The sequence below is a fragment of the Ruditapes philippinarum genome, unplaced genomic scaffold (genome assembly GCF_026571515.1).
Source record: "Ruditapes philippinarum isolate M1 unplaced genomic scaffold, ASM2657151v2 ctg4270_1_1_1_1, whole genome shotgun sequence".
Taxonomy (NCBI): domain Eukaryota; kingdom Metazoa; phylum Mollusca; class Bivalvia; order Venerida; family Veneridae; genus Ruditapes; species Ruditapes philippinarum.
In genome coordinates, this window is record NW_026854254.1 from 96,967 (window position 1) to 123,779 (window position 26,813).

Here is a 26,813-nt window from a genome sequence, read left to right on the forward strand (position 1 = left end):
CAAATGTTACCTTTTCTTTGACATCATTTTGTTTATTTGGTGGGTACTGCCCATAACCCGTAATCTCATTCACATTTCTGAAAGAAACCAGTATAAAAAATTATATTTGAAATAACTAAATTGTATATATATTTTTATCAATTAGAAATACATGCATAAGAAAATGATCTTATAATTGTACAGCAATATTAACTAATTGCTTGTTTGCAAGATTTTCTTCTCAGATATACCTGTACAACAAACTGTAGGATCACAATTATTTCATGGAAACTGAAAGCCAGTACCTGTAGTTATAGTTTCATTAACTGTAAACAGATCATGTGATATTGAGGCCAGTCCCTAATGTTATTACAAGAGTGGAACATCATCTTGTGGTAGGTAAGTATTTTAATATTGCTTATATTTACCAATTATTTTTATTTGATTGGGCCTCAAAAAATATATATTTACATGTACTTGGTCAGTAATTTCATAATTATTTCAAATTTTTGTTGCAAAACAGTATAAATAAAAAAATAACGGTGGCTGATGAACAGAGCTAGACAACAGAGCTAGACAACAGAGCTAGACAACAGAGCTAGACAACAGAGCTAGACAACAGAGCTAGACAATAGAGCTAGACAATAGAGCTAGACAATAGAGCTAGACAGCAGAGCTAGACAATAGAGCTAGACAATAGAGCTAGACAATAGAGCTAGACAACAGAGCTAGACAACAGAGCTAGACAATAGAGCTAGACAATAGAGCTAGACAATAGAGCTAGACAACAGAGCTAGACAACAGAGCTAGACAATAGAGCTAGACAATAGAGCTAGACAATAGAGCTAGACAACAGAGATAGACAATAGAGCTAGACAATAGAGCTAGACAATAGAGATAGACAGCAGAGCTAGACAATAGAGATAGACAACAGAGCTAGACAACAGAGCTAGACAACAGAGCTAGACAACAGAGCTAGACAATAGAGCTAGACAATAGAGCTAGACAATAGAGATAGACAACAGAGCTAGACAACAGAGCTAGACAACAGAGCTAGACAACAGAGCTAGACAATAGAGATAGACAGCAGAGCTAGACAATAGAGATAGACAACAGAGCTAGACAATAGGTAGCTAGCTAGACAACAGAGCTAGACAACAGAGCTAGACAATAGAGCTAGACAATAGAGCTAGACAGCAGAGCTAGACAATAGAGCTAGACAATAGAGCTAGACAATAGAGCTAGACAGCAGAGCAACAATAGAGCTAGACAATAGAGCTAGACAGCAGAGCTAGACAATAGAGCTAGACAATAGAGCTAGACAATAGAGCTAGACAGCAGAGCTAGACAATAGAGCTAGACAATAGAGCTAGACAATAGAGCTAGACAATAGAGCTAGACAGCAGAGCTAGACAGCAGAGTAACACAACAGAGCTAGACTTCAGAGGAAGATAATAAAGGTAGACAGCAGAGTTAGACAACAGATTTAGAAACAGACCTAGACAGCAGAGTTAGACAAGAAAAAGACCTATACAGCAGAGTTAGACAACAGAGTAAGCAAACATAGCTAGAAAACATGTCTCAACTGAGCCAGACAACATAACAAAGCTAGGTTTAATGTCACAACAATACTGTACAGGTCATATAATGATTTTCCAGCTTTACTGGTTGGGGAAGATCTTAGATGCCACTCCTGCATTACTTCAGGCAGTCATGTTCTGTATGCTAGCTGAATAGCTTACTCACATGAAAGTAACCAAAGTTCCTGGCAGGATTCAAACCCACAACAGTAAGGGGCAAGTGGTTTGAAGTCAACTTGAGAATGTTTATGTAGAACTCTGTCTTATATTTTTTAAAAATACATTTACATAAAGAATTGTAATATCATCAGAATATAATAACTTTTTTCATACTTTTTCAAGCCATAACAATCTTTTAAGCAAGTTCTTTTGATATCCTTTCAACTTATAAATATTAATGATAATTCTTTTTTTAATAACCAGGACAAAGTTATTTCACTGATGGTGGGTGATAACATTTTTTCATTATATCAGTTTCAACTTTTTGACGCTTTGTGAGGTGGTGATAACAAAATAATTTCATTTTTGTAGATTATTCTCTTTGAACACTACCATCATCTTAATCAAATATCTAACTTTTTTCAATTAGCATAGCTAGTATATATAATTTTTAGGTTGGACTTCTTTTCATATATTTAATACACCCACCTTTTTTGGATAGATGAATTTGTGAAAAAGGTATATATTTTTCAATTACCTTCAAAAACATGGATAAAATTTTGTTAAAGTTTACATTTATGAGACATGTTACAAAATATGAGACTTTTCATTGAATAAAAAGCATTTTTACAGTTCTGTATGACATTATACAACAAGCAAGTAATGTCATAATATTATAGTAAGTCATATAAACAAGCCAGTAATGTCATATAGCAAGTCTATACAATAACCAGCAATCATGTCACATAGCAAGTCATTATAACAAGCAAGTAATGTCATATAGTAATTCAGTACAACAAGCCAGTAATGTCATATAGCAAGTCTACACAATAACCAGCAATCATGTCACATACCAAGTCATTATAACAAGCAAGTAATGTCATATAGTAATTCATTACAACATATTGCAAGTCTATACAACAACCAGCAATCATACAACAGCAATTCATTACAACAAGCTAGTAATATCACATGGTGAGTCATTTTGTAACATACAATAATGTGACATGACAAGTTAATACAACACAGAAATGTCATATAGAAAATCTATACTATAAGCCAGCTATGTCCTATAGTAAGGCATAATAGCAATGTCATATAGCATGTCATTAGAACAAGCCAATAATGTCACATGGCAGTTCAATTAAACAAGAAAGTATGTCATGTAACAAATCTATTCAATATGCTAGTAAGTGAGTACAGCAATTGTAGAAACACTATACAACAAGCCAGCAATGTCATATAGCAAGTCATTATGACTAGCAATCACTATCATATAGCCTGTTGTCAAAGCAAGCCAGTTATGCCATATAGCAATATTTTTTTATTTTTTTTATTTTATAAAACAAGCAAGCAATGTCATATAGCAAGTCATTATGACTAGCAATCACTGTCATATAGCCTGTTATCAAAGCAAGCCAGTTATGCCATAAGGCAATTTTATAAAACAAGCAAGCAATGTCATATAGCAAGTCATTATGACTAGCAATCACTGTCATATAGCCTGTTATCAAAGCAAGCCAGTTATGCCATATAGCAATTTTATAAAACAAGCAAGCAATGTCATATAGCAAGTCTTTACAATAAGCCAGTTATGTCTGATAGTAAGAAATATATTGTTGCCTTATCTAGAATGAAAATATTTAAATAGGAGTATCAAAACTTGCAAAATTGCAATTCAACATACTGGCAAAATGTACTTTCTCTTAATTTAATGTTTGATTTTTGCAAGTCAGCTCCAGAAAATTGGCAATAAATCTTTTAGCCATATTCAATGCAGCTAAAAAAGTCAGCAAAAACTAAATTCTAGAAAATTGCAAATTACATTTGTATGTTGGTATTGCTTTAAACTGTCAGATAGCGTTACCTTGGTAATATTTATATGAAATCTGGTTCTTTCAGTGCAAAGACAAAATAATGCCGACTTGGCAACTATAAACTCGCCTGTTTTTCATGCAGATTACAGAAATTATTTGTTAAGCAGACATAATATATCCTTTCCTAGTAACAGAGGGAGAAAATTGTGACTGGAAGATGCAAAATTACCATAATTTGCAGAATATGATATAAAACTGTGTGGCTTTATTCCAAATCTACATTTCTCAGTATCCTGTGTTTTCTGTAAATAAAAAATGTTTTATAACAATCAATAACTGACTTTTAAATGAAGTATAACAAAGTACTTAAACAAATAAATGTGTGCATGTTTATTGTGTCATTACAATTCAACAACAAAAATATTTTTTTTTATCTGCAGGAAAAGACATTTTAATTGTAGTTTTAAATGAAAGGTTCAACGACATATTTTGCAAACAAATTATTTTCAGATCATTATGCAAAGCTTTAAAAATATGACAAAGGGGAAATCCTAAGAAATAAGTTCAAATGTTAAAATTGAATGTTGCATCAAATCTGATCATACCAATTCACTCTCATGACTAAAGTATTTTATATCTTCAATGCTGAGTAAAGAGCAACTTTGATAACAGAAGCAACACACACACACACTCTGACAAAATTTTAATATAAATATGTATAACATGGATGTACAAGAAACAAGTAATAGATGCCAATCAACCATTTTTATCTCATCTTTTTACTCTAGAAAACATACATATGTACACTTTTTCAAAGCAGTAAATTATGACTTTTTTCCTAAAGAGAGGGTAAAAATACATAGTCTTTGTACAATTTACAATGAAGGCAAAATGAGAATGCATTTTATTCTATTCAAAATGACAGTAAAGTGACCCAATTACTGTAATGTATTATGGTATTGAATAAAAAAAATGACATGTGGAAATTATGTAATAATACTGGATAAATAAGTGATAAACTAGTATAATATGACAGTAAATAAATTACAAAACAAACCAGTAAAAGAAATACAATGAGCTGTCAGACTCTTCCACGCATTCTTATTGGGCAATTGCCAAACTTGTTATTTCTACTATAAACATGAATGTGTAGACACATACAAATTTGTCATATATTAGTAACACTATTTAAGTCATTTGATTTTAAATTGATCATCAAGCAGATTGAATAACATTTCAACAAGCAGCAGAACAAAGCCAAAGCAAACTCTAGTTTACCTTATCCTAAGATACCCTAGGGCAACATTTTTAAGGCCTGCCAGAATTTGAAAGACTTAATGGTAAAAATGGGTTGAATTCCTTTTTTAGTTTTTCATCATGATTAGGGGGGATTTTAAGTTACATTGTCACACAGGGATCTGATACTTTACAAACTGTCTCATCTTGCATAACATTTGTATCATATAAACATTTGGGAATATCTATTATGAAAAGCCACAGTTATTTTAATGGCAAACTGTTATGACCAACATTGTCTGATGCCAATATTTAATAATTAAACTTAAATTGTGACCATGACCTTCAATTTTGATCTTGTGGCTGACATGTCAATTATTTAAGCTTGGCATAAAAATTTTGTGTTAAGCTATGAAAGAATTCATCTATCATTGCAAAGGTACCTTCTAGAAAAGCAAAATTGCATTATTTTTTTACCTCAAAGTACAACCTTCACCTTTGTACACAATTCAAGACTTTTCACTTTGTGTCTTTTTTAAGATTACCATAATACATGTTAATGTTACAGCCAGTACAAACAATTACTTACTTTTGACCCCTAAACATGACCTTATTTGAGAAATCCCTTACTCAGTTGTGATATTTACAGTCCTAATAAAATCATACAGACAGATGCTTTATTTCCAAGAACAAACCACACCTAACCAATCAACGGAATGTTTTTAACAGGCTTCTATCATATTATATAACACAATAAGTTATTTGAAGGCTCACCTTGAAGAACTAAAACAGCAACAAATGACAGCAGCAGATGTATCAATGGCATACCTGTATAATACATAATTCTACTAAACAATGCAGGAAAACAAAGAATGCTATGTTCATTGATAGATTAATGGCTAAAACAGTTACCTAAATTGTTGCAGTTTGTAATGTTATCAACTCCTACAACACAATAAATCTCTAGTAAAATGACAGGATGATTATTTTACTAACAAACTGATTTTCTTTGTTTTTACACTGTTAACTTCCATGTTGTATAGTTTTTTCAGTCACAGGTAATTACATTCTCATTTGTTTTTACTGCAGTTTTACTATCTTGTTGTGTCTCTAAGAAATGCACAATAGATGTTTAAATGTTAAAAAATAAAACAGACCAATTTTTGCAAGAGAAGAATCCAACTTCATATAATATTATCTCAAAATTTAGTAAAGCTAGTTGAGATTATCTATAGGTAATTTCCCTTTTTGAGGGGCTAGTAGAAAGTCACATCAACACTATTAGGTCATAATTATCATGACTTACCAAGGAAGACTATGTGTGTTTCTCCTCACATTATTTTAGGCAAATCATTTAAGATGGAGTTATGGTTCTTTTGCTGTGCATTCCCTCATGCTGTTATCTTTAAGTTTCATTGGAATCTTTGTGATACTTCTTGAGGTATTCTCTGGAAAGGAGAAAAGAGACCATGTTAAGCCCTGTCTTCTAAGAATGATCAAGACCTTAGTGAAAGGGGTCTGGGTGTTGCACATGTCACTTTGTCTTAATATAATGAATATTTCCGCACACTTATTTCAAAATCTTTTGATGAATGGAAAAGTTGTGGACCAGACAAAACAGTCCATGAAAAGCCCATTTTGACCTCTAAGTGTGACCTTGACCATTTTATGGTAGTCATTAAATTATATCTTGATGAATGGCTGAGTTATGGACAGGATATGAAATGAAGGACATATGAACCTATTTCCAATATCACCTTTTTTCTTCAAAAAGGCTGGGAACAGTAGTAATAATAATAATAATATCTTTAATCATAAAGAAAAGGCCACTTTAAAACAAATATATTTTATAATTTTGCTTTTAGTAAAAAAAAAAAAAGATTAGAAATTCCTGTTAATAAACATCTAATTTTGACTTAATAAAGAAGTGTTGAAATTTTTCTTTAACAAAGAAATAAAATCATACCATATTTGATAATAATTGACCTGACCTATAGTCACAAAAACTGTAATTTAAAGATTTTATTTCATACCAGTTCCTTTCATCAAACTATTTAAGACCTACTAACTTTGAAACCAGTCCTAAAAATTAATACTTACATAGATATTTGGTTAGATTACATAAATTTTACATCAATCAGAAACATTAGAAATGTGCTAATTTGCCTTGTAACAATCTTCCATAGTACATTTTATCTTATTTCTTTCAATACAGGATCATTTCAAGTATTTAAGGCATAATTTAATATGAGACCTTGCCTACTTAAAGTCAAATTATAAGGGTAATAAAGTAATACATCTGACATCTATTTCGTTCATATGTAAAAAAATACATAAAATAACATGTTTCCATAACACAAAGAATCACTTATCCGCTCAGGTGAAAACAACAAAATATTACAAATTTGACGTCAAACAACCATGCACCCACAGCAATGATGGCAAGTTATTTATAGTTGTTAACCCTAATCATACAGAGACCCCAGCTTTTGGTGGTCAAGGTCACTGTTTACTTATTTCTCTAAAAAATCTAAGGGCTTCTCTAGTTATTGATGGTCACAGTGACCTAAAAAAAAATGACCTCTGATCTATTAAACTTAAAATCAAAAGGGGTAATAATTTTATACAAGTCATTGCTAACCTCCTTCTACTTCCATAAGGCAAAACGTTCTCCAGTTTTTGTTCGAATAAGATTTCTGTAGGCAAAAGCATAGTGACCCTGATCTTTACCTTACTTGACCTTGATCAACTATTTATGATCAAACTCTCCATCAAATATGAGTGCTGACCACTAAAGCTTTTCCCTGTTATTCTTTTCATAAGACTAAGGATAACTGTGACCTTGACCTTTTACCTAGGGACTATCTATTAGTCATATCAAAGCTTGAAGACTGCAGGCAAATGCATTGTCTGGTTATTGGTCAGTCATGCTTTAGGTTGACAAGGCCATGGAGACCTTAACCTTGACTAAGTACATTGTAATCTCAATACCAATAGGGGACATCTATTACTCATCACCAACCTCCTAACATATCTAAGGACTGTGGGTCAATGCAAACTCTCTAATTTTTCTTACAAGTGTTTTTGTAGTAACCTTGACATCTCACCAACAGACTTCAATAGAGGTCATTTACTAGTTATGACCAACCTCACAACCTCAATATCAAATGCAGTTTTTTCTTTGTTTTATCCTTGATGTTCTCTAACAAGCACACTTGTCTTTCAAAGTAGATTTCATATGAGAAAGCATTTTTAGGTAGCATGTGGGGGGGGGGGGCATGTGCTAAAGCGTATCAATTATTGAAATTTCTTTTAATATTGTAATGTATGAATGTAAATGTAAAAATTTTAAAAGGAAAACATTACAATGATCACTGGATGATATAGTTTTTTTTATTATGTAAATTCAACATACTGACGCTACTTTCAATAAGTAAAATCTTGATAAAAAAATAAACATTTGTGTTGTGAAGATTTTTGTCCTCAATGAAAATGCAATTTTTTCTTATTTTAACATTGTGTCTTAACCTTTTTCCTTATATAAGCGTGTTTCGACGGCTTTTTGCCCCCCTCCCTTTTTTGAGGCCTCAAACAGTGAAAAAATGCCCTATTTAGGCTCCAAACACTGTTTTTTGTTTGAGAAATGTTGTTAAAAAAAGTGACCACTTTTTCGGCGCCGTCTCCCATCCAAATGTTACATCAGGGGGTTTGAAGGGGGGCGGAGTCCCCCTCATCGCCAAGAAAATTTTGGACTTGTGAGAGGCTAAAAATGACCCCAGGTCAATCATAAGGTAACGTGTAACCAACGCTGAAAAGCCTTTGACTCTATCTCAATCCATTGAGAAGTTGCAGCACTTTGAAATAAATTTTGATGGAAAAAATCAAGGCAAAATAGTGATTTTTGGCAATTTTGAGATGTCCCCTCGTTGCCATGGTAACAGGAAATTTAAGACTGAGCATGTTGTTACAAAGGCAATGGTCCAGTCAACATTTGTGCCAAGTTTGATTAGCATTGAATCATTTTTTGTAGTTTCATAGCAGTTTGAACTTGTAACAGGAGGCTTTTCACTGAAAACGGCCATTTTTCACAATATGCTCATGGGGGAAAGGGTTAAATTAAAGCAACAATTTTTTCATTATTATTTTTTCAAATGCATATAATTATAATATATATAATGAAACTTACATTTTCTGTAACACATATACAGCTATAAAACTTGTGTACATGTAGTCTATTCACACCAGTGAATTATAATGCAGTCCCACCCAATATAAATATAGGCAGAGTAGGGTACCAAGATCTTGCAAGTTTACTACCTCTCAGTGCGAAATTAGTGGGAGATATTAAAAATTTTACAGTGCAGCAACATTTAGCAGGGATTTTACCACCCGAGTGTTCCAGCTGAGCTGCTATCATGTTTCCAAATGTAAAAGTCCTCAGTATTTCTGTTTTTCACAACCCCGCCTTGCTACAATTGACTTTAGTGGATAATCATCACCATTGATTGATTCCTTCATTCGAGTTTTAAAGCAATATCCGTGTCGGACACATAATGACCTGCTGGTCAGACGTCCATTAATGTGGTCATGCTAATACTTCACTAACCTCAGCCTGTCCTCTGTTATGGAAATTTTCCAATTATAGACTCGTGTCCACTTTCAATTTCTTTCACATGCAGTTAATGTTCACATATTGCCTGGAACAGATTATAAATGATACAAGAAAGCATGTCAATTAGATTTGGTAGAATACACTTGAGATGTCCCATTAATCAGACAAAATTGTCTCAGGAATCATTCTTGTCAAGAACTATTTCTGTCTGTAAATTACATGGCTCATAATAACCGGATTTTGAATAAGACTTTAATATAATGGTCCAATGTTGTAAAGATTAGGCAGAATAATTAGTTTACTACATTGTACAGGATAAATCACATTTAGTTGTTCACTTCTATCTAAAAGTTTACAATACATAAATGTAGCATATTTGATAATTCAACAACACTTTTTTGCATAAACTTGTAGTTATAAGTTTCTATAAATGCCTGTTTTGGAACATAATTTGTTGGCCTTTTTTATTTGCAATTGTAAAAATTATTTTGATAATGATGCTTCTGCCAAAGCATTGAAAATAGTTTTAAGAAGTGAAAATGTTAACAATATATTTGGATGATATAACTCAATGATATATATCATTAAAATTACATATCAAACAACTTTTTGTAGGATGTTCAGTTATGTGCTTTTCTATACCAAATTATAATGACAGTTAATGTTACAGCAGACAAAAAATAACTTTTTTGCTAATGAGAACTTTGAATAACTTAGACAAATTATATGAACATTATAGTCAACATGGCTAGTTCCCAGGATGTTTCTCAAATTACAAATTTTGTTTTTCTTATACTTCAATATGACCAAAAATTCCTCAACAAAGCACACATTGCAATATTGCTTTTTGTTCCATAGAGATAATGATAAAATTTCAGTATTAGCCAAGGTTCTTTGTACAAACAAAATATAATCATAGTTGCTATGGTAACAAGCACGAAATGCATTTTTACAATGAAATAATATGAAAGTTGTGTCACATACAACTTCAAAAGACATTTATCTCAAAACAACAAGCTTTAATGTTCATACATTCATTTAATTCATGGAGATAGTAATACTATCTCTGCAAACATGCACTTTGTTACGCCTGGAACAGCTAGTAATTTACATAACAACTTCAATTTGTGCAATGTTAAACAAGTATCTGTTTTCAACAAAGCCAGATAATAAACAAATAACATAACATTATGGCTGGTTAATCTTCCAGATGAAAAAACAATAACTTAGTGTTATTGGTCTAAAAACAACAACTAAAAGAAAGAAATCTGTAAACCATTTCATTTCATTAAATATTTCTTTGAGGTATAATAACTTTCATAAACTTCAAATGAAGAACATCTTAAATTGTAACAAACTAGAACTATCGCTGAATGCGATTCATACCCCCACCAATGTCCTTGACAGAGGACGACTTGGAAAGTTGGTTAAGGGAATAACTTAAGTGACACAAATACATAAAAAGAAATTTTCTCTGGTGAAAAAAAGACTAATTGTACAGGTAATAGTATAAATATATATAATCAAATCATGTTCGAAACAGTTACAAATAACCTTTCATTTTCTCAATGTACTAAACATTTTATAAGTCAATTTTCGACCTTCAAGTGTGGCCTTGACCTTAAGCTGGCACAAGGGTAAGATGGGTTCTGCATGTATTGCCAAGTTGGGGTGAACATTTGAGTAAAGTTTGAAGAAAATCCTTCCATTAGTATAGAAATTTATAGAGCAGACACAACATATTGTCTAGTATTGATTATATGTAAATTTAAAGACTTAAAAAGGGGCATAACTTTGTCAAAAAGCAATACAGAGTTATGAAACTTGACCCGCATATCTTATTTGTGACACCTCATATATCTTTTAAGTTTCAAGCAAATACCTGTGCTAGTTTCAGAAATATTCAAGTACATGTTAAAATTTAAGAACATTTTCTAAGTCAATTTTTGACCTTCAAGTGTGACCTTGACCTTTAGCCGGCACAAAGTGACATGGATTCCGCACATAACCTTGTTAAGGTGAACATTTGAGTAAAGTTTGAAGAAAATTCTTCCATTAGTATAGGATTTATAGAGCGGACACGACATATTGTCTAATATTTGATTGTATGTAGATTTGAAGACTTAAAAAGGGGCATAACTTTGTTAAAATGCAATAAAGAGTAATGAAACTTGACCAACATATCTTAATTGTGACACTTAATATATTTTAACTTTCAAGCAAATACCTTTCCTAGTTTCAGAAATATTCAAATACATGTTAAAATTTAAGAATATTTTCTATGTCAATTTTTTACCTTCAAGTGTGACCTTGACCTTAAGCTGGCAAAAGGGTGACATGGGTTCTGCACATTACCTTGTTGAGGTGAACATTTGAGCCAAGATTGAAGAAAATCTTTTGATTAGCATAGGACTTACAGAGCGGACACGACATACTGTCTAATATTTGATTGTTTGATATTTGACCTTCAATTGTGACATTGACCTTGAGCTGACACATAGACAACATGGGTTCTGCACATTCCCTTGTTGAGGTGATCATTTGAGCCAAGTTTGTAGAAAATCTTTCAATTAGTGTAGGACTTACAGAGCAGACACGACATACTGTCTAATATTTGATTGTTTGATATTTGACCTTCAATTGTGACCTTGACCTTGAGCTGACACATGGGCAACATGGGTTCTGCACATCCCCTTGTTGAGGTGAACATTTGAGCCAAGTTTGAAGAAAATCTTTCAATTAGTGTAGGACTTACAGAGCGGACACGACATACTGTCTAATATTTGATTGTGTTTGATATTTGACCTTCAATTGTGACCTTGACCTTGAGCTGACACATGGGCAACATGGGTTCTACACATCCTCTTGTTGATGTGAACATTTGAGCAAAGTTTGAAGAAAATCTTTCAATTGGTATAGAATCTATAGAGCGGACACGGAAATGGAGACGGACGGAATGACCGACCGACGCGATAAAGCGAATCCATTATAACCCCCCCACCCACATTTTGTGGTAGGGGTATAATAAAGGGACATAAGTTTGATGTTATTCACTTATTGGCCCAATACACAGAGATAAAACAACTGTTTCATATCCTCAGATTATGAATGTTGTGTTGATGAATAGGGTACTTTTAAAACATTAACACAAATTCCCAGGGAAGTGGCCCTATAAAGAGGAATGGTACTAGGATGTTTGAGCCCCAGGTAGTAAAGACAGCTTTAATAGCTTCTTGAGGCAGCATAAGTTAGTTGCTAGACAAAGAGAAATGTTGCTGGGGTGCACCCTGGGTCAGCCTAATTTTTGGCTCAAAATATCTCTCTTTGGTTAAATCTAGAGTTGTACTCCGTTGAAATTGGATATAGGTAAATTATCACCACTTTATATTTCAAAAATATTCCTGATGGTGAAGTGTCCAAGCTCTTAACTCAGGAGTGCCATGAGTGTAGATAAGAAAAAAAGAAGATAAAACAAAGCACAATTGGTCAAGACAGAATATAGTGTTTCCGTAAACTAAAATAATATCTTATAAATATTCATGAAATATTCTTATGTTATCTGTTAGATTATTTGATAACAATAATTGTAAATAGGGTCAGACTAATTGACCTTATATTCATTGCAGATTAACCAAAACTAGTGATCGGTATATGTTATATAAAGCTATCCCTGAAAATGATAAAACATGGTATGCTTGAACACTGAACACAAATCTGAGGCTTTTTGCTTCAACCCTTACCCCAAGGCTACAGAGACAGAATAGCATGCAAGTTTGCAAAGAAAGATAACTCCATTCTATATACTAGTAATTAGAAGGGTATGGATAAGCAAATTGAGCTAAATGATCAACTGTCAGGTAGTAACTGCAGCAAATAAAGGAACAACATTTCTGGGTGCTGTATGTGGCGGCAGTTTGCCTAGTTTAATCTTTGTGTTGTTTTGTTGTAAAATCTTAATTAAATAACAAAAGCATTAACTCAAAATACTCCCTTACAACAACACAACAAAGTTTTGGATGTTAAGTTAAGTGCCACTTCAACAGTGTTTCACTAACACACCAGCACGCATTTTAAATAACCAAAACTTGTAATAAACTAAACAAAATAAAATAGGGGTCAATAATATATTTTAGTGTATTTTGACTTTATATTTTTAACTTTATATTTTGATTTAAATATATCACTTTCACCTTGTACTATAAGTTAAGAGATTTCATGACCATGAAAATATCGAAAAAACCGTGCAATACACCCAGAATGACACGTGCCTTCAAAAATTGCATTGAATTTGAAGACATCATATCCAACTTGATTTTTATTTCTTTATACTGCTGGAGTTTTTACACATTTTTTTTGTTTTCTGTGCTTCAAATTTCTTACCTTAATCACTGAATATGCCAAGGAGGCACCTGACTCGAGATGAGGTCGCATAAGCCCTCTGACGTTTGCAAGCCGGTCAAAGTCAGCGTCAAATGACACAGGACCATAGCGCCAATCAAAGTGTCATTTAGCGGTTATGGAGACAGTACCAGGATACTGGATTTCCTTTAAGACAAACGGGAAGTAGTCGTTTGAGGGCAACATCTGCCCAAAATGATCATGCAATGGAAGTAATGACGAAACGAAAGGAGATTTAATTCTGCTGTTTTTCTTGAATAGATTTTGCAAGGGCGACAAATGTGAATGTTTCGGTCCAAACGTATAGAAACAGACTTCATGAGGCTCATTTATGCCCTTGGAGGCGAGTTGTATGCATACCAATCAATCCAAGACATTGTGTAAATCAATTGGCATTTGCATGGAATCACAAGAATTTGAGACTATGTCAGTTTAGACACATTTTGTTCACAGATGAATCCAAATCCTGTTTGGGCTTCCATGATGGTCTGTGACGTGTCTGGCGGCAACGTAATGAGGGTTTTAAAGACTGTTGTATAGTTGAACATGACCAATTGGGAAGGGGTCAGTTATGGTTTGGGTTGGCATCTCTTACGATGGTCGCACGGACCTACATGTGTTTATGAATGGCTCTGTTACCGGTCAGCATTATAGGGATGAGATATTCGCACAATATGCTGTACCTTACGCTGGTGCTGTAGGTCTGGAATTCATCCTTATGGACGATTATGCCACTGCACACATCGCCAGAATCGTAAACACTTTTTTCGATAAACAAGGAACTGAGTGGATGTATTGGCCAGCACAGTCTCTGAACAATGGTATTTCATTTCTATGGCTTTCAATGAAAAAATTATTGTGCAGCACTATTTCATGTGTTTAAATAAAACCAGAAAAATCTCTATAACTTATTAGATGTCAAAAATGGAGACAAGAAAAATTAATTTAAAAAATAATTTGATTTACTGATATATTTTCATTGAAATATGACCTTTTACGTAAAAGAACCTTTCTACAGTATTTACAGATGGTTGAACAGATTTCATAAATTTTACATAATTCTGAAATTTTAGAAATTTGTTAATTATCTAATAACATATCATTTAGTGCACATTTTATAATATTTTCATATTTATAAGTATTTCGTACCAAACAACTTGAATTTTCACAATGCTTAATACTGAAGTAATGGTTGTATTATATAATAGTTGAAGTGACCCCCACTTCAAACAATTGTTCGATTTAGTACTTTTTTTTTAGCACCAAAACATATTAATATAAAGAAAAGAAGTATTGAACACTTTTTTAGCTTTGATTACTTCTGTATATACAGGTATAACATGACAGAATCATAATCGAATGAAATAGCCTCAACATGTGCTGTTACATGCACTCTATCAAAGAAATAAAATACTGGCTGTTTTTATTTGTTTGGGTCGTCAGACCAAACACATAATGGTAGTGAAATTTCAGACCCTGATAATTATGCTTATTTGCAAAATCCGAAAGTAGTCCAAACTCCTCGAAGCGGTTACTTCCCTTTATAAGTACACTAATGCTGAAAAATTAAGGGCAGATCACTGCTTAAAGATTGTCAAATGACAGGCACATTAATTTTCAAGCCTTCTCGGGGAAGAAAAAATAGTTCCCAATTGGTCAAAATTTCTAATATTGTGTAATTCTTTACAGATATACATGCTTATATTAAGCTCCATGATTATTTACATCAGTGTTAAACAACAGGTTTACTGGAACAAAATATCTTGAAATTAATAAGGGTTACAAACCCTAATTTAGAATAATGTAGTTTTCTTACACGCTCTATTAGGAAGCGAAAGGTCTGGAGTTCAAATCCCAGTTAAGGCAACTCATGTTTTTTTGTTTTTAAGCCAAATAAACATTGAATTGAATATCAGTGTTGCAATTAGTCTTATAGCTAATTTACTACAGTTATAACACTAGAAACAACATTGGTTGCACTATACAAAAACATATTGGTTTATAATCTCACAACCTTCACCTTTCTGACATTCTGAGAACCAAACAAATTCAGCGCCTTCTGTGCTTTGATTCTTATGTGTGGTCTTCCTGTATGGTGGTCTTAAAAACATATTTATCTGTATAAGTTATTCTAATTAACACAAAATAGTTCATTTAATCTAAAAGGCAAAAAATAAATATCAAACTTAAGCAGTATTTTCTCGGCAGACTTCCTGCGAGAATTTCAAATCATAACTTCAGTGACAAAAGACAAGTATGAATCAAATTTTTGGCATCTTTTAAACAAAATGACAGGAATATCAAAACACTATTATGCTGATTGTAAATAAATATTTAAACAGCTGAAATGTGACACAATAATACATACAGATTATGTGACACTAGTTGTTATGTGAGAGAGTTCATACAGTGTTATTGCCCCTTACAATACCAAATTTATAGTGCCAAGATCAACAACACTAGAGTTGTACCAAAGTTGTAAACCCAATATAACCTATAGGAATTATTCACATATATTTAAATGGTGTAATTCACAGAAATGTTTATTTGGTTCTTTTTTTAAACCGACATAAAGAACTGTTAATGGGGTTTTATTCAAATTTGGTCATTTTTGACAAGAGAGCCTTAGGCAAATAGGCTTTAACTGTTTATTATGCAGCAAAGTTAACAGTGGTGAATATAATCTATGAAAATTGACTGCAAAGAAATATTTCTACAACTGGTTTACCAAGTGCAGATTTCAATTTGATCAATGGCAGTAAATGCATTTTGTGTGTGAAAAGAATAAAGTTCTTCTAATAAAGATCTTATTACATACCTGTAATAACTTGGTAAAATTATAAATTTATAACCTTACTAATTATCTATTGTAAAGTATTTCATATAAAGTACATCATATAAATGTGATATTGAAATATTAGCTTGACCTATGACACCTCGAATATTAATATGAAAAGTAACATTACCATGCTTATATAACCATCTAGGTATAATGTTATGTGTTGATAAATGAATGGATTTATCACAATGTCTCATATTTTCATCTTGCAAATTATGAAATGACAAGACCTATAATAATCAATTTTCTGTATTATAATTTTATTTAATTACTATATTCTGTTGTATACAACTTGCAGCAGTTTTAATAAGCTTCCTGTAGGCTTATGCTTTTTTTTAGGATAGTGAAAAAACAAAGAAACAATTTATATTTCTACCTGCCATGTATAAAAATTTATGATGTAATTCTATATGATACGCTAGTCAAGCCTTTCCATACCTTGGATATGTACTTGTTCAAGTATTCATATTTTTGAATGACAGAATGGTGTTAAGGTCAAATGTCCGACCAATTCTGAAAGTGACCTCAACTTGACTTCCTTATATGGAAATTTTCCAACTACAGACAGGCATCAGGTCTCAGTTTCTCTCACATGCAGTTAATATGCACACACTGGCAAATATCTAATGGATATCAATGATACATGGATGGTCAGCAATTGGGGATATTGGTAATCTCGCAAGATTTGACATCAATCATGGGTGATCACCCTGGAGACTTTGAATGACAAGTAATGTTCCTCATGGAACAAATGATGTTTACAAGTGGTTTTCCTGATTAAAAATCTATGAAATATGCATTGGAAATATGCCTGTTGGACAATTCAAGGACAGCCTCATTTATAGATGGTTATTTAGACACGAACATGGCATGAAACTTTTACAATAACGCAGACATTAGTACATCACAAGAAGGAAGGCTTGTAAAACAAGAGCTGTCAGTATGACAGCATGCTCAACTATACTCAGTGTTTGATAATAAAACAAGAGCATGAATAATATGGATAATGTAGAACTTTCCAAAAAGGGCCGTAATTCTGTCATAATCAATTTAAGTGTTATTGGCCTTGTACATGACCTCCTATTATGCTTCCAAATAAAGTGTGCGAAGTTTTAACCAATTCCCTTTAGTTGTTTTGGAGATACCAACATGCATGCAGAAACTAAAAAAGTGTGACACCAACGCCAACCTGATTATGCTAGCTTTAAAAATTGTTGCTCTATAGAATTCAAAATACAGCCAAAAATATGTGTTAAAGACCATATCTGAAAAAGACTTTGCACAAAAAAAACTGACACTCACTATTGTACACACTTTATTTAACTTGTTCTAACTTTTTTCTAATATTTTTTTTTCAGTTTTCAAATATCTGATCATTTTGTACAATAATTTTTAAATGCTCTTTGATATAAAGATAAAAACCAAACATGATTTTTTTTTTTAACTTCAAAGACATGACAGAATTTTTATCATTAATTTATTTTTGTTACAAATGGAACATGTTCAAGACAATAAAAGCAATCTAATCAAAGATTCACTTAAAACTGAACATAAATCAAATATTGAAACAAACATGAAAAAGATGAATTATAACTGTAAAAATGATACAGCTCCAACAATATCACTTCAAAAGTGTTTTTATTGTTTTTTTTTCATTTCAGACATGTGTTTCATCCATCCCAGAATCCATAAAACCACAGAATGATGAAAATATCAATACTCTATCAGAGACTTGTGGACTCTTTTAATTCTATAAAAGCCTACAGATTAATCAAACTGGAAGCCTACAGTCTTTTTTAAAGTGGAAAATTTTGCGGTAGAATGTCCGTTGGAGAGCAAATTTTGTCTATAAACCTTGATACTTGTATGGCAGGAATTCAATAATATTCTCAAGCCCTATGGGACATAACTTTTAAACTAATAATCTGCATGTTGTTTTCTGAAGGAATTGCATGTGAATAGTCTACCAGTAAAAATTCTAAATGATTTTTTGTCATCCCCTATCTTCAAATTTTCATAGAAGCACTAACCAACTTTAATTTGGCAAATGACTTTTCTCTCTTGTTTCACACAAATCAAATAACTTTTAAAACAAACTCCCATAAGCTAAAGAAAGGTAACTCAAACCATCATTTATATATAATATCTGGGGAGTTATCCCCTTTTTTTTACCCAGACATCACAAAGGGAGTTATCCCCTTTTTTTTACCCAGACATCACAATACAATCTGTCAAATACATATTCAGTATAAAATGTATAATTACTGGAATTTCATTTCTGGCTAACATTTGGACATTATCTTGGATACAAACAGGAACCCTTATATCAATAAAATAAATGTAATTCCCATACACCAAACATGCAAAGATTTTCACCACAGCGAAAACTATCAAAATAAAAGAAAACACAGATTTTTTTATTGAAATAGTTTTTTATTGTATTGTGTAGACACAATTTGAAAGACATGATAAAACATGTAAGTGATAAATGCTACTACAACTATCTTATACATGTTGAGCCATGAAGAATAAGCTCTATACAAATATCTTAAAGGTAAACTTTCACTCTATACTAAGTCATACAAGAACATATGATAAACTGAAATATCCTCTATAAATCCTTTTATTCTATTTCAATTATTAACATCTAACTGCTGCTTTTCAATTGTACCACTGTATCCAATATAATTATTCTATATTGGACAGTTTTATAAAAGTGTGTCTGGCCTTTCCCATTTAACGTCAATGATTAAAACTGTAAATGACAAAAGTATCGTATTAATTTTACTAAAAGCTTTGCAAGCGTCTTACAATGTAAAACCATTACAAAAATAAGTCACAATTTCTTAATATAATTTTATACATAGAGTTAATTGGTTATCAAACATTTAACAAGTACAATATTGGAATATATTTGGACTCGTCTGCAGCTTTATAAGTCATATCAGACCCGCCTGGCAGCTCATCCAATATTGTTTCTCTAGTTGTCCAAATATATTGTACAGTGAACTGTTAAATAACAAAATAATTGCTGAGTTGATAAAAGACATGGCTGCATTAGTCAAGCTGGCTCTATAAAGGTAAATTTTCTATATAATTTTCAAAACCTATAACTGATCAAAATACTTGTATTTTTTTTTAATACATTTCTTTAATTCTAACAAAATCTGTTGACAAAAAGTGAAAGAAAACCTTTAAATATTTGTTTAATTATAATCTACTTTATAGCACATGATAAAAATCATCAAAAAAGCAAAAAATTTAAGATAAATTCAAACAATATAGAAGTGAGCTAAAGACATACTGGCACATCTAAAATATTGAGAAATAAGCTAACTATCATCAAAACAAGTTACTATAATTCTATAATATAAATACCTTCACAAAAATATATTACCAATGAACAGTGTACATAAATAAGGTAAACAGATGAACCCACTGTAGCTTTTCTTTTAACACTTTAATCAACTGAAATTCTTTAATGGACTTGTGAAAAGTCATTTTAAAACAATCATTGTATTATTACCAATATCAGAGATATCACAATGAAAAACTTTTAAGTTTGTCAGCCCACAGTATGGAAGTGCATGCTGGCTTAACACTATACTGATGGAACATACATGAAAGAATGATCTGAAATTTCGCAAACAAGTTATTGGCATAGACCCATATCAAATGATACAAAAATCTAGAAAAGATATTTCCAGTCCCGTCACATCAAAAAAAGCTTCAGTGGAGTCCCTTTGAATAATCCTACACATTACAGTAAAAACTAACATGTTGATGTTTTTTCTCAGTTATTTAAGACTGAAAATTCTACATACATGTATTCTAAAATAGAGTAGAGGACAGCCACTGCTTATTATAATGTGAAGGATCAAACTCTGGTTACATAATAAGCTCTGCTATGTTGTTATACTAATATTTCCATTAATCACATGTGAACATAACACTTAAGTGATTCATAAAGTATTTTCATAGTTAAGTTGTTTTTTATAATTACATTAAAAATTATGGGTTACATCTAATAAATTTTTTTACTAAAATGACATATTTATTTGACTTTCTATTGATATAATATTGACCTTCTACACTTATCTAAAACTACATTTTTGTGTGTTTTTGTTTTTTTCAGAGGTCACAAATCTATAAATTAAAAAAAATTCTCCTTATACATAAAAAGAAGTACAGTAAATCTTTTATTCTTAAGTGGAGATAATGACATAAAATGTTTATGAAGTTATTATAAAGTTATAAAATTTACAGTACTGGCAGTGTTAAATGATTATACATATTGCAGAATATTTTTTCTGATTGTTAAATATTAAAATTTCATTTTTTAACCCTTAACCTGTTAGAACTGAAAGTAATTAACCATTGCCATAAGTGTCAACCAATGCCTGCCTGACCTTGCAGTCTGACCAGGCTCTATACTGTCTGTAGCTCAATTTTTGTATTTTAATATTGTTCAGATATTATCTCCTCATCTAGGCCCCAAGTTCAATCAGGCTGTAACACAGACTGACCAGACTGAACATGTCTCATCCTTAACAAACCTACACTGCTTTATCTGTTATCAATCTTTCAAACCAGTTTTTATCCTTCTTACTAGAAATGTGCAAAGTCCAGGTCACCACAAGCTCTTTGACTAAATGGAAGACAGATTGATAAATCCCTATAACTTTAAATGGACTGTTCTAAAATTCAAAGCTAAGCAAACTCATTTCATAAATCTAACAGGTGAAGGGTTAAATACAAATTTTTACACAAAAAATATGAACTTATTGCACAAATTTAAAATGAGAGAATGTCTATTACCACAATGAAACAATACATTGATGTGTACAAACCAAGAAATAATGTATATTGCAACCATGTTTGAACCGATCAAACATGACATGAACCAATCAAACATGTCAATCAATTGTACACCTCTAAAGCAATAATTTGACAAATGTAAAACCTGCATGAAATTGTTTTGCTTGATCTATAACAAGTAGTATCTCTCCTAACTGAAACCAGCCTTAGTATAACTGGAGTGTATTAATTGATAAAACATGCATGTGACTAGTTAACAATATATGTTTTTTTTTTCAAATCATAATAAATAATAAATTACAAGCAACAAAGATAAATTTATGAAGCATCCCAAAAAGTCAACAAATTGTATATTTTAAATTTTGATGGAACGGTAAAATGAATCAAAGTCAAAAAGAGGGAGACCTTGACCTGTAGTTAAAGTCTGAAATCTTAAGTCCCGGATTACGCCACTATTTTCGATCATATTATCATATTTTTTTCTCACTTTAAGTTGTTAAAAATGAGATTTACCAGAGTTATCTCTGGCTGCATAATGTATATTTCTACAAAGTACCATTACATTCTGTGCATGCCTAGCAAATAATGAGCAAACAAAATATTTAACATTTCAGAGATAAATTCTATATTTTAGATTTCACTAATTGACAAACACTGTCTTAGTCATAGAATGATTATAATAATACTCTGTTTAAAGAATCAACAGAAAATTCTGTATGTCATGATGAACCATCACCTATTGAGCATTTAATGTTCTGTATACAATGCCTATGTAATATTATTTTCTGATTCTAGCAAATTAATTACTTATAATTATGGCAAAATAATGAAAATACACATTTTAATGCATTTTAAACAACATAAAAAGTAGTTAAGTAAAAAACTACCTGATCCAAATAATAATTTTCTTCAGTTCTAATACAAAGTATATATAAAAATAATTATCACCTACAAAAAAACTAAGTAAATAAATATAAACATAAATTTATTGAGAATTTGATAGTGTACTAACTATTAATATGTCATATTAAAGCATAACAAAAATGCTTTACATCTTCTTTTAGAAATGTATCAAGGAATAGCCTTAGTGATCTACTGTGCAGAATTGTTGGCAGAAGAAGTTTGTCTAATTATAGATGTCCAAAATATTAAAAAACCTGTTAAATGGATACACTCACTGAACTCTTCCCACGTTTGTGTCTGTATTGAGGATTAACCAGTCCATAAATAACCAGTTTTTATACATGAATATGTATATAAAAAACAACAACATGTAAACACATTTCCTGTATTACACAGTCATTTGTATATGTAATTTATCAAAGAATGGCATATATATTTATAACACAGCAGATGTGTTGTGAATGTGGTAATATGCTGAAGAAAAGTAAAAGTGATTTAAAACAATCAAATGTGACAATGTTTCAATATCTGCACATAGAAAACAATGTTTTATATTATCTTAATGCATTAGCAGTACTTGCATTATCTCAATTTCCATTCAATTCCAGTGTTATAAGATATTGCAACAGAAATACATAATAGACGAAATTGTAATTATCATCCTTAATGGGAAAGTTATAGAACATTTACACCCCATTTATATTGAAATATCTACTACATAAGTCTAACGTCTACTTCAAAATATTCTCAAAAATATCACAAAAAATAACAACAACATATAACATCAGCGACTGTTTAGCGAGATAAAGAAGGGCAAATATAACTTACAGAATTATCTAACTCTTATATGATACAACAGTAAGTTAGCATAGACAAAATAAAATGTTTCCATAAATACCCCTTTGCCCTTAGATAAAAACAAAAACAAAATTTATTCATGTTCATAATAGAAAATATGAGAAAACAAACCCACAGGTTACAGTAAAGCTTATAGAATTTTGAACATCTTGTCTTAAAGGTCAAGGTCATTTAGGAGACAATTCAATATTTCAAGACATGAACATGAAGTTCTTTTTGTCCAAAAAATTAGTTGGTAATTAACAAAGTTACCATAGAATGTCATCACTCTGATAGCTTTGACATTAAAGGTTAAGGTCATTAAGGTTACAAGGTCATATTATTTAACATTAAAATAAAGATGACATACAAAGTAGGAAAACCTTCAGCCCAAAGGAAACATGTAATGGTCAAAGGGTTAGACAAGCAGATAAATTGGGGAGGGTTTGGAATTCAAAAGTTCTCATAAAAACAATAAGATGTTTCTACAGCAATCAAAGTTGTACTTATCTATCTAATATATCAATAACATAAAACGATTCTGACAACATGAAAATTGTAATATTTTTTCAATACACCATTACATCTATCGTATTATTCATTAAACATGTTTAAGCATGTAAATAAATTATAATAGAGAATAGTAAATAAATTATAATAAAGAATGAATAAAAAAATATTCAAACACTTGGATTAAATAAGTTTAAAAATGTAAGTATTTTATAATGTATTAAAGTTCACTAGAACAGTTAAGTATGCATTAAATTTAACAATTTAAATACAGATTCAAAACAAATAATCATATCAAGTATGCACTTCACTTTCAATAGAAATGGAAAAGACAAAAATCTGTAAATATAAATGAGCACATTTTGTTTCAATAAACCATGCAAAAAGTAGAGCTATCACTGAATAATACATATGTCACAAAAAATATCTTACACAAAGAAAAGTTTAACACCATCAACAATGTCACAATTATATAAAAAAAAATGATGAGCTTGTAACATGACTTTTAAGAGCATAGTCAAGACTGTCACATGACCTCATATAAACATGATCAATAATGTTACATGATTTTATACAACAACAACAACCCGTACAATGGAATGAAAAATCATAAATATACAACCATAATAAAGTAAAAAACTCTGCTACACTGTTTGAAAGCGGTCTTATGATGATGATAATGATGAATGATGAATAATGATGATGATAATAATAATGAATGATGGTGATGAATAATGATAGTGATGAATGATGATGATGATGAATAAACAATGAGGATCATGATTGATCATCAAGAACAATGATGATTAGAGCAACAGCAAAATTCTCAGCACACCAAACATCTTATAGTAAGCAGATAAAGCTAAAAAATTTCATACTCAAAATTATTCATTCACACACACTTGCTCAAACTGTACAATCAAAAAATGGTTCAAAATGTATTCAAGCAGTTACATAATCAAAGCCCTTTGTAGTTCCTCATATATAATATATGATCATTTAAAAAAATAATAGTATATAATATAAGAGACAATTCCACATTTTACCAGACAAAAACACAAATATATAAGTAAACTGTAAGCATTGAAGCCCCTCAGCACTATTCTGATATGGGATGAGCACATTTTCTGTACCAAACATTCAGTAAATTTAAACATGCAAATATATTTATATATGACAGAATAATAAACTCTCTACATAAAAAATAAATATTTGAGATCCTTTCATAGGAAGAGTCTTGATACTCTGTATTTATCTATCTGTAAACAATTTGGTCTGTAGCCGATTTATAGTAGTTTTTTTTTCTTGTTGCCATAGTAACACCTAAAGCAACACTATGGATCTTCGTGACAGCAACATGTTACCTTGGATTTCAAATATTGACTGGATCCATACTCAGTAGTGTGAGATGTGTCTGGAATAAATAAACAATGCAATAAGTCAGTGTCATAGTGAAATATCATAAAACAAAGAAAAATTTGCTTTTTTAAATAATTGTATAAAATAATATGAAAAGTTTGCTTCTTCAAAACAAGAGAACTGGATGTGTTACCTTTTAAATGATTTCTACAAATTGTCTTCAAGCTGTCAGAATCTTCTTTCATCATAACATTAAAAAGTGCTCTTTACAGCTTCATTTATCAAACATAAGCATTGTTTCACCACACTTTGTTACCATCAAAGTGATTTCATTTAAAAACTTATTTTTAAAACATTTATATGTCTCATAATCATACAAAAAATAACATGACATCACAAAACAAAGCACAAAATAACAATGTATTCCTCTAACAATATACATTTTTATAACAATGAATACTGAGTTCTGTTGATACAACATTTTGCATACAAAACAAAGTAGAAGAAGCACAAAGTTGGCTGAAGAAATTTCCCCCAATCCAGTCTGGACTGACATGCTTTTGCCTAACCCTTAACCTGCTGAATTTCTTAAATGAACTTCTCCAAATTTTAATTTTGGTAATGTACATTTTCCATTAGAGGGATATCAAGAAGAAAATTCAATATAAGTCAAGTGACAGTATAGAGCCTGTAAAGGCTGCATTGCTGTACAAGCTGGCCTGGTTGTGTACTGGTGGCAAAGGCTAATCACTTTATAAAGGTCCAGCAAGTTAAGGTTTAAGCATCTAAAATAAGATAAATATAAAGAAAAGCTTACCATATATATTATTTCACTAGCCATGCACTAGCTGACAAAATCAGACACTATGTTAAGACTACATGATTAAAGACTAAAACATGTGTACAATCTGGTAAAATAACATTCACAAGGAAAATGGGAAGTCAAAATAGTAGTGCTATAAATGTGGTACAGTTAAAAGTAATGATATTATTACAATCAGCAATTTCAGTGCCTTCTTTAAGTTTAAATTTCATTTCAATGAAAATTAAGTGATCAACATAGAATTTCTGCAACAGCTCTGAACATGTTGGAACTCCAGCAAAAATGGGAGTATTAGTCAAAAAAGCAACTGATTTGTATCTTTTTAAGAAAATTTCTTGAAACAAATTATGTCATTAACACACAAATCTTTAACTGTTTTCAACTAAGTATACATTCATTATCATAACAAGAGGGCCAAGATTGCCCTAGATCACTCACCTGACCCATCAAACTCATCTGAACAATTACCTAGACAAGCATCCTGACCAAGTTTGATAATAATTGAGTCAAAAATGTGACCACTAGAGTGTTAACAAGGTTTCTCCATATTTGGGCAGTGTGACCTAGATTTTGACCCCGGGTGACCCATATTCGAACTTGACCTAGAAATTATCAAAACAAACTTTCAAAACAATTTCCAGGATATTGGATCAAAATAGAAACCCCTAGTGTTAACAAGACTTTTATTTTTAGCTCCTGTGACCTTGTTTTTCATCCGAGATGACCCATGTTCGAACTCATCCGAGCAATTAACTAACGAAGCATCCTGACCAAGTTTGATGATGTTTGAGGCAAAAATGTGACCACTAGAGTTAAGGAACAAATGCGGACGGATGACAGACTATGGACATTCAATGATCCTAAAAGCTCACCCTGAGCTAGCTCAGGTGAGCTAAAAAAAACTTTTCATCATGACTGAAACCCTAGATATAGTGCAAGACAC

General features: G+C 31.4%; 1 protein-coding gene across 1 annotated transcript in view; it reads right to left on the reverse strand.

Annotated features, from left to right (window-relative positions):
- Window positions 1-20,825: 20,825 nt before the first annotated feature.
- Window positions 20,826-26,813, reverse strand: part of LOC132739540 (ATP-binding cassette sub-family A member 2-like) — a 74,129-nt gene continuing 68,141 nt past the window's right edge. Inside the window, exon 49 of the mRNA XM_060727255.1 lies at window positions 20,826-25,102. Within this exon, the coding sequence (XP_060583238.1) occupies window positions 25,061-25,102 (42 nt within the window). The 3' untranslated portion in view covers window positions 20,826-25,060. The remainder of the gene's footprint in view (window positions 25,103-26,813) is intronic.